Here is a 10,513-nt window from a genome sequence, read left to right as displayed (position 1 = left end):
CCGGTCTGCTTCAGGGACACCAAACTGCTCTTTTGCGAATAAGTCCCCGGATGAAGGACACACTCCCTTCATGTGAATGTTTGCACTTGCTCATGAACGCCTCCTCAGGTGAGATACTGATGGACGAAAGACAGTCACAGCACCTCTCCTTGGGTGAGACCCTACGTACTACCTGCAACACTTAGCTGTGAAAGACTGAAAAACTTGCCGCCCACTTTCTGTGACACGTTGTTAAACATGACAACAATCCATACATCTTTCATTGGTTCCGAATGCTCTCCCGACATCAAGTGTACCTAATGCCCACACACTGTCCAGGGATGTGTACGTCAGTGTATCTTGTGTTTAAACTGGGTCTCAGTTGTGGATTCCTGTACCTGTGTAGTGGGTCAGTTCTCTCATTTTTAACATTTGTGTTATTTTGGGGATAGAAGTTTAACAGGGTTTTTATAACTCACGTGATACTTGTTTTTGTAATGTTTTCACTCTTGTTTTTTATCACTTTCTGGTAATATTCTGTATCTCACTGTCAGGCGCAGACAATGTTTATATAAAGTGCACAGAAAAAAAGACGAATGCAAAATATTTTGGTTGATTTTATGTTAGGATCTATTAAAAATTAAACTTTACATGTGGAAAACTTAGAATGGTCTTTGTTTGCCGAGAAACAATTCGGTTGGCTGCTGGCTGTCACTATGGCATCGTAGAGATTGATGGGAGGTGAGATCTCAGTGCCTTCCTGGCCATTTTCAGAGCCATCATTTCACATTAACCACAAGATGAAGATTTTTTTTTCTTTTTTTCTGAGGTCATTATTGTATGTTAATCTCTGAATATATTTCTGTGTACCTTCAGAATTTTAGCTCATGCGGACTCCACAGTTTGCAAACACATTTTTTGTGGCTCTCTAACAATTTTATATCACGATTGCAACATATCCTTTATATGCTGATCAGTCATATCCGTAGTTAAGTGCTCTGAGGCATCTCGTGTTTTGATATTGCAGTTTATAGAATAAAGTCCAATTTAAATTTTAATCACAACCAATAAAAGGTTAATAATTTAGATTCCCCTTGATATATTCAGTGGCTGGGTTCCATAAAATTCTCAGATGTTACTAATATAATAAATTTTTAAAAAATTGTTCTGCTTTTACTTATTTTGAGCTACATTAAAATGGAAAGAAATGTAAATTAATGAAAATTCAAATTAAATTAAAGGTAAAATTAAAAAGTAATGTGACTGAAAGCAATATCTTACCCTTCTGTTTGGGTACTTTTTGCTGCCCTTTGGCAGATCAGTATGTAAACATTGGTGCAGACAGAAATTTAAAAGCATAAAGAATCCGTCTGAGATTACGAACCTCAATTTCATGGATTTCAGATTTTACAAACCTTTAAAATATTCCAGAAAAAGGAAGAATCATAAATACTGAAAAGGCCTATTTTTACCAATCACCCATAATTCTTAGAAGGAAATATACAAATCCAACTGGGATTTAACGCACTCTTGAATTACCACTATACACATGGTAAAATTTAAACATTGCAATTTTTCTCTGGTAAAGTAATGGTGTTTTTATTTACTGTATTTTATAGATTTTATTTACAGTACTGTATTTGCTTTATTTGTCTTTATATGTATGTATATCTACAGTATGCATGTATGTATGATTGTATTTACAGTATTTATGCATGTGCAGTATCAATGTATGTAATGACTTCATTTTAGTAGGCACATTACATGTTTATTACACAATATATTAGGTTGCATAAGTGTTTCTGTAGTGCACAGTGCAGTATACAGCTCCATAGTAAAAACAAAAACGACCCATAAATTATGCTTTCCATTTTCCTGACCTTTGCCATATCCCGACAAGTCCTCCTCCATAGAGTCTGGGAAATTGAGGATAGACTTGGTAAAGAAAAATGCTATTAAAATAAACTGGAAAAGGTCTATCTTTGAAAATTTGTAATTCGTTACATGAGGAGCCAGTTTATTTTGTACGACGAACACCTTGGTTACCTTTTCCTCCAAAGCCAGTTGAATGGCCAGCAACTCCCGATTTCCGATATCGTAATTGCGCTCAGTGGACGACAGTTAACGGGAGAAGAATGCACACAGATGGAGCTTTGCAAGAGTCCCCTGTCACACACACATACACGGCTAGCTCTTTTGTTTTGTTAGGTCATTTGTTAAATGCCGAGTTCTGCCAGATGACCTGGAATGAGAGCGATTGGTGTTAGGGCAGTTATTAGTAAAACTTGAAAACTTCTCCTCACAGTCTTTGACTTTGCTATTTTCCCTGATTCCATTTTTCATTATAGTCATAATTTGTATCACATGAGATTGTTCAACTTCCTACACAAAACATTTGACATATTTAGCTGTGTTTTTTTAAGGTAATTACCTTAATCAAGAGTACAACAACTAGAGGTGGGATTCAAAGCTAAAACTTTTGGGTCAAAATGGAACAGCTCTGACCACTACACTACCAGCTGCATTTCAGCAACAACTCTTCACATAGATGAGCTGCATGACCTCAAGAGTGAAGTTACTTTTCTCTCTTCCAGCTCAGCGATGCAACACAACATCAGTTTACCTTTTGTGTCACTGCAGTGCTGTATGTGTTCACAGGTCATTTCCTTTCACTATAAATATGTCTCGACTTCCTTTTACAACAGTTTCTGCATTTTCTCCGGTTCCTCCCTTCTTCACCATGTCTCTGATCATGTCCACCGCTGTCTCTCTCATTGCTGTCATCCTGGGGACTGTTGATTGTGAGTCATTTATACATTTATTACAGTTTTCCTTCTTTATTCTCCTTCATTTTCTGAACTGTCTTTTCTTCAGACTTCAATATTTTTAGCACTTTCACCTTTAACACTTTTCCTTTCTTCCATAACCACGGTTTCGATGTGTGAATCAGTTTTTCCTTTAATAAATGACAATAAGAATGAGAATTTCCAAAAAGATTTTGAAGAACACTTTCTAATAGGCTTCATTTTCAGTTTCTTATTCATGTTGAAGACTTTTGCTCGAGTGCAAATTTCAATCATGTTCATATTCAGTGTGTTATGATCACATCACACACAGCAACTATCATAAATATGCTTTTCTTTCTGTAAAAGTGTCTATAAAAATGAAAGGGTCCTTTGGACAGTAGACAGGTGGAGCAACAGCAAAGTAGAGAATTAGAACTAGAAAACATTCCGTTCTGCAGTAGGTTTAAAGTGATGATCTTCTCAAAGTATGAGACGTACTAGAAGAACAGTGACGTGAACATGTACATCTCCTTTCCGTCTTTACCGCTGTCTTTAATGTTTCACTTTCTATTTTCTGTGCTTCACTTTGCTGAATCTCTCTCTTCTTCGCTGAATGTTTCCGCTTTTCTTCCTCGTTGTCCGAAGAGCTGGATTGTGGACTCATTAAGCTAGTGTGCTGGGTCACATTCTTTGGACTCAGTGGACAGACAAGTGAGACACAAGGATGAGACTAGAAGGAGACTAGACACTGAGCTTGAGCTCTGCTATGTCTGCGGTGGGCTTTGGTGTTCAGTCATCACCGAGTCCTCCAGTGACAGTCAAGTCACCACTCGAAAGTCTGTTGTCTGTTGTATTGACCCCACTGAGCCTAAAAGTCCCGGTGAGACAGCCAGTGTATTGATGTCCACCGTGTTCAGCAGGAGGTCCTTCACAGTTCATTGCTTTTAGTTCCTAATGTCTCAGCTTTGGGTTACAAACTTAACACTGAGGAATTTTCAAGACATATCCAGTGTTCAGTGAGTTGCTCTGCATTTGTTCTTTACTGCTGATGCAGGTTTGGAGCCAGAGCTGAGAGTGAATCCTACAGTCATCAGTGTGAGACAATCTGTTCGTCTGAGCTGTGAGCCACCGCAGGGTCTCCATGGACCACAGAATAAATGCAGCTTCCTGATATACGCAGGCAGTGTCAGTGAAGACTCAGACTGTGAGGTCTCCTTCACTGGGGCTGAACTGATTAGACTGGGAAATGACGGACCGGAGTCTGAGATACTCATCTATTGTGTGTACATACTGGACACTGGTGACCCCTCCCTACTCAGTGCTGCAGTGAAAGTCACAGTTACTGGTAAGTTAATGAGACTCTTCTTACATGTATTCCAGTCACGTGAGATGCGGTTCTTTACTGTCTTTGTACAAGTTGTGTATAAGGTGAAGGAAGGTGAGGGACTGATCTGATTAGACTAGGAAGTTATAGTTCTGACACTGAGATAAACATGTATTGTCTATACACACTGGACACTCGACAGTATCTCACACTCAGTGCAATGGTGAAAATCACCATTAGTGGTAAGTACTCGCTTACATGTGTTACAGCCACATGACATCAGCTTTTCAAACTCATGTAATAAACTTTTACACGACTGTTCAAAGTGCAATTGGTCTCCAACTTGCGAACATTTTGATTAACAAACTTTTCACTGTTTTTTCTGAGCGTTTAGTCTTTTTTTCCTATGCCCGACAAACAGCGACTGGGAACAGTGAGCGCTGTAGCTCTGGTCACGGTTCTTTTTTACACCTCTGCCAGGGGCCTTTATAATGTACAGGTGTGTGCACGAGGCATCCTGGCTCATCAGAGGGAAGGTTATGTGCCAACCTTGTCTCCACGAGCTACCCAGAGGGAGAGAAAGGGAATTCACTGCTCTGTTCCCATCCTAAAAACCTTGCTGTGACCTCTCACCCCACTGAGCTGTCGTGTTGCTGACATTTAAAGCGATCATTTTCTCATACTCCGGTTTGGGCAAAAGGGATTTAAATAGTTTTTTGAGGAGCTATTAACTTAATATAAATGAGACAAACAAGATTAGACAAAAATATTTAGTAATTCTGTTTTTAGGCAGTAATCAAAACTTATGTAACCCAGCGATTGGAATGTATTGCTGACGTCACTAACAATTCCTCGTTGCCGTAAAAGCTCCGGTCACACTTTCACCTGCTTCAGTGTAGAGATCCCTCTGCACATGGACTCACCAACTGGCTCTTTTCCACCACAACTTGCCCATTTGAGCTATGAATCGAAATGCATTCTATATACATATATACATGTTCATAAACATATAATCAATACCTGTTATATTGATTTTCAGGCCATTTTCAAATGAGTGCTTATATTCCAAAATGCTTCTTTAACTAATCTTTAACTTCTATAAATACTTCTTTAACTTTATCATTATCATTGTGAACCAGCGTCGCTGATGCCGGCTCTCACTGAGTCAGTCTGCGTTCTGTTGTGTTTCACGGTGACCGAGGGGACTTAACAGCAATTTTCTTCCATCATCCCCTCTACAGAGAAGGAACCAACACCAACGACGTCTTCCTTACCTCCACCTGAGAACTGTACGTGAGCTGATACTGATACATCACACAGTGCCAACATTTTGGGGCTTTACCACAAAGCTGAGCAGTGTATAGTGAATGCCTGTGGGATGCAGGAAGCAGCAGTGTAAAGTGGTCACAGTGAGCGGAGTAGTGGTGTAAGAAGGACCTTTAGTAACACTAGCAGAAGCAGGAGCAGCAGGACGACGATGTCGAAACCGCGGTGACATGACATGTGTCCAGCCTGAAATTTCTGAGTTATCTCTGCATGTGACCCTGCCAACTAATGTTTTCCCCGCTCTTCCTACCCAAACAACAGATGTGGTACCATTAGTCATCACTGCAGTGCTTGTGACTCTTCTTGCGTTTGCTGTTGTCTACTTGTTCAGACTAAGACGTGAGTAAAACCCACCTGTCCCACTCAGAGTTCCTCCACACCCAGGAACTGGACGACTGACCACAACATGCAAAGGCCAGTCATGAACATCAGGGTCCAAGATGCTAGTGATCATTGTCAGCATGTGCAAAATACCAACTAAACCCCTATTTATTTTCTAGGAGCTTTTCTGAATTGGCTTCTATTAGGGCTCATGGGGGGGGGGTGCGGTGGTGCAGTGGGTTGGACCACGGTCTTGCTTTCCGGTGGGTCTGGGGTTCAAGTCCCGCTTGGGGTGCCTTGCGATGGACTGGCGTCCCGTCCTGGGTGTGTCCCCTCCCCCTCCAGCCTTACGCCCTGTGTTACCGGGTAGGCTCCGGTTCCCCGTGACCCCGTATGGGACAAGCGGTTATGGAGATGTGTGTGTGTGTGTGTGTGTGTAGGGCTCATGGACTGGTCTTCCTTTCCCATGCTAGTGGTTTGGGTTCTCCTGTTTTCCACTCCCTGTGCAAAATGTGCTCTAAAGGAGTTTTTAACACCTTGCTTGTAAAAATGTGCTTTATTCAATGAGAGTGTTGATTGACTAAACCCTGGACAGACGAATGATACAGTGCTGTAGTTGTAGTGATTTATTTATTAGTTAATGCCCACTAAGCCCAAAAAGGACTAGAGTAGGAAGAGTCTTACATTTTAAATAGATAGATAGATAGATAGATAGATAGATAGATAGATAGATACTTTATTGATCCCACAAGGGAAATTATTATGTTACAGCAGCAGAACACAAGTCAGATAAATACTTGCAATATATATTTAAAAAACATATAAAACAAGTGGAAAAATACAAGTTAAAAATACAAGATAAAAATATATGTACAATTATGTATACTGTTGGAAAAATAAAAGAATGAAAAGTATATTAAATAAATTAAAACAGTATGTAGTGCTGTTTTATTTAATCAATATTTAAATCCTAAACATTATTTATTTTCTATCATTTAACAGAGACCTTTGTTCATGTCAGTTTGTAATGTTAGGTCTGTTTGTAAAACTACTTGAATATACACACACACATTTTCAGAACCGCTTGTCCCATACGGGGTCATGGGGAGCCGGAGCCTAACCCAGCAACACAGGGCGTAAGGCCGGAGGGGGAGGGGACACACCCAGGACGGGACGCCAGTCCGTCACAAGGCACCCCAAGAGGGACTCGAACCCCAGACCCACTGGAAAGCAGGACTGTGGGCCAACCCACTGCGCCACCGCACCCTCTTACTTGAATATATTTAACGATTTATGCAGCATGGTAGTTTTTACCTTATCGGGTAAAGGGAAGTGCATTACTTAAGCAGTCCAACACTTCCATGGTATCAGATCTAACCATCACAGCAGCCTCTGGTACAACGCAGTTCCAAATAAGTCTGTCGCAAGTATTGCACAAGGGCACTTCACTGGCGTTTTAACATTGCGAGTGCGTACATCACATGGTTACTGTGAGCGGATCTTTTAGCTGAACGTAAAATGTGTTGTAAACTTAATATCCTGTTAACACTTTGTTATTGTTCTTTAGGAAAGAAGAATTTGCCCAGGTGAGGTCTTTCACTCCCTCCTCCCCCTCAGTCAATCAGTGTTTATCACTTGTCAGTGTTTCCTCTGACTGTTTATCTTTCTTGTGCTTTTACATCTCAGTGAGGAAGAGGCTCCTCCACCCAGTAATATATACTGTAAGTCAATTTTTTCGAAGTCATTTCATTTTAACACAGCTCTGTGACATGGATTATAAGGTTAAGTAATTGTCAGTATAGTCAGCCCTTGTGTAAAGGATCCCATGCAATGCAAAACGTTTTATGAAAATATGTAAAGTTTTCCTTTTTTAAGATTTATGAACAGCACTGGGTCACAGCAACATGCAGGGAGAGATGCAAGAAAAAAATTGTAAATATGTCCACGTACATAAAGCTAGGGCTCAAGGAAATATCAAGGTTGTGATATATCAGAGGTATAATTACGTAGCCATGTAGGGGGTGTTATTCCACCAAAAGGAGAACATCAATGCTGATGACAAAATTAATGTTTTTCTTCAGGGAAGGAGGTGTGTCCATTACTGCTGGTATCTACACCAAAAATAGAGAGAAAACAGGGGCTGTTTACACTACACTTCTGCATTCTGCTATTGCGTAGTTGCTGTGTAGGTGTATTCAGTTCCTCAGAATAGTGCGCTTAAAAATTGGAGAACTCGACACTAATAACTCAAGAACATAACTCTACCTGCCTCTGAAAATTAAGGCAGGTGTCTTAATGTATTCAACTACACAATATTGACTTTGATAATACAATTTGACCAGATAAAACACTTACGATGGTCCACACCCGCTGCAGAAATGAAGCCTTTCGGAAACACCTTGTTTTTAATTCAAAAAGAGGAAAACTGAACGCTCACCACTGAAGCACTTCTTCACATTGGATTTTTTTTCAAAACAATGCTTGAAATACCAGTGTGAGCCTGTAGTGGTAGTAGATAATGCATGAACAAACATATAACATTAAAAGAAAATCTAGAAATAAAATATGAAAATGATGATGCTACCTGGAAATTATTACAATATTTAATAATATCATATGTGTAAAACTTTTATTTTTGTCATTTAACTATCACACACTCATTGTCTGAACTGCTTGTCCCATACGGGGTCGCAGGGAGCCAAAGCCTAACACCAGCAACACAGGGCGTAAGGCCGGAGGGGGAGGGGACACACCCAGGATGGGACACCAGTCCATCGCAAGGCACCCCAAGCAGGACTCGAACCCCAGACCCACCGGAGAGCAGGACCCGGTCCAACCCACTGCGCCGCCATGCCTCCCTAATTTAAATATTTTAAAAAATTAATTTTAAGTGATATGTTTTTTGTTAGGGGGGTGCGGTGGCGCAGTGGGTTGGACCACAGTCCTGCTTTCCAGTGGGTCTGGGGTTTGAGTCCCACTTGGGGTGCCTTGCGACGGACTCGCGTCCCGTCCTGGGTGTGTCTCCCTCCCCCTCCGGCCTTACGCCCTGTGCTGCCGGGTAGGCTCCGGTTCCCCGTCACCCCGTATGGGATGAGTGGTTCTGAAAGTGTGTGTGTGTGTGTGTGTGTGTGTGTGTGTGTGTGTTTTGTTTCAGAACAGCTTACTTTTTGCATAACAAGTGAAGAAAATGTAATTTTCACACAACACAAAATCGCCTAACAAAGTGATTTCACAGAAGGACTTAACTCTGCTACTGGAGGGCTGGGCGTAGTGTCATTGTTGAGCATGATGTAACTTTTGTCTAAAACACTTAAGTGAAAAGCTTTGTATGTTTTCTGATTTTAAAAGTGCAGCATATGAAATGTGCTAAATATGTGCTTGTAATGCAGATGAGGTTGTGCCTATGGGAGAAAGCAAAAAGCCAGAGGAGGCAGGAAGCAAAGTGAGTACCAAGAACATGAACGTCCCTCTACGTACCAGGCACTACTGCATACTGAGTTCAGAGAAGTACTGTTCGGCTCCCTACTCGTTTACCATGTAACAGTAATGTCCAAGCAAACGGTACACTCGACATGAAATTGACGGGAAATGACCTCTGTCCATTTGCCAACCAGAATTAAACGCAAAGTACGATTTTGTCAAACCTGCCAAATAAGTGGTTGATTTTTGTTCTCTTTCTCCCCTCCCCACTGTCCCACACACACACACACACACACACACACACACACACACACACACACACACTCTCATTGCACAGTCTGCTCGCAATGAATTTTACTCCATGATTGGAGACAATTCTTCCGCTGTCCCTCCGCTTCCACCCACAGGTGAGTTACTGAGTGACATCAGAAGGAATATTTTATGCTGTTGATAGAAGTGATGCTGCATTGAGTCCTAGAGCTTTTCTTTGTGAAAACAGTTTTCCAGGTGATAAATGAGGTTAACATTTGAAAGGCATCCATTCTTTTTTCAGGCTGTGATGCAAAACCGGAACAGAGAAACAATAACAAAGTAAGAAATGTCTTGACATCTTAAATGAGATAAATGTAATATAAAATCACCAAATCAGCCTCTGAGAAATACCACAAACAGGATTTCAGCAGCACCATGTTCCCTTAGGAAAGCAGAGAGGAGGAGAAGTTGTATGTCAGTCTAAAACTGAGCTCTTAAAGCCCTTTTGAGTGAATTTTAATGTCATGGTACAAAGTAACTCCTCTTTCCGCCCATCTCTGGCCCAGACGAATCCGGACAATATTTACTTTATCATTGAAGATCCTCGTGCGCCCATTCAGGGTGGTATGATCTACAGCACCGTGGCGATGCACTGAGACAGAGCCGGGCAAATGGGGTCCTGGATGGCCATCAATCACTCCTCTTCATCAATGGCGTTACTGGAATTTGTGGATTACTGTAGCAGGCAGGATGCTGCCCACGCCCACCGCTTGCCAGGACTGACCGGGAGGACCAAGAACCAGGAGTGGCTGATTCTGAATGATGAGAACTTTTAAAATGAGACAAAAGTGAGGAGAGGGCTCTTCTTTTGATCATTTATTTGTCTTCTGGAGGGAGGCTCCAGAGAAGATCCTTCGTGAGTAGAAGTCTGCACTTTTGGGGATTTGTTTCACAGAGGGAGCTATGGTGAATTTGAGAGCTTTATGATTAAATGTTTGATTTAAGTGCTGTTTATTGCTCTTGAGCTTCGCTTATGTATCAGGGAAGAGCCGTTTGAGTTTCATTGTTTCGTTCCTGTTTTTTTAACAATTGTGGGGAGAAGAAA

General features: G+C 41.2%; 1 protein-coding gene across 2 annotated transcripts; it reads left to right on the top strand.

The window, feature by feature from the left end:
- The first annotated feature begins 39 nt into the window (after positions 1-39).
- On the top strand, positions 40-10,513 carry LOC108931868 (uncharacterized). 2 transcript variants are annotated; one of them, XM_029248445.1, is made up of 11 exons: positions 40-108; positions 2,685-2,780; positions 3,820-4,110; positions 5,331-5,378; positions 5,677-5,754; positions 7,304-7,322; positions 7,423-7,457; positions 9,126-9,178; positions 9,494-9,563; positions 9,710-9,747; positions 9,975-10,513. In XM_029248445.1, the coding sequence occupies exons 1-11, from the start codon at positions 51-53 to the stop codon at positions 10,062-10,064; spliced, it is 876 nt and encodes a 291-aa protein (XP_029104278.1). In that variant the 5' UTR covers positions 40-50; the 3' UTR covers positions 10,065-10,513. The 2 variants fall into 2 exon arrangements, with proteins under 2 accessions (XP_029104278.1, XP_029104279.1); XM_029248446.1 differs by lacking the exon at positions 2,685-2,780.

This window comes from Scleropages formosus, chromosome 23 (assembly GCF_900964775.1).
Source record: "Scleropages formosus chromosome 23, fSclFor1.1, whole genome shotgun sequence".
Lineage (NCBI taxonomy): Eukaryota > Metazoa > Chordata > Actinopteri > Osteoglossiformes > Osteoglossidae > Scleropages > Scleropages formosus.
The sequence above is the reverse complement of the archived record's forward strand: the minus strand, read 5'-3'. Positions and strand labels throughout refer to the sequence as shown.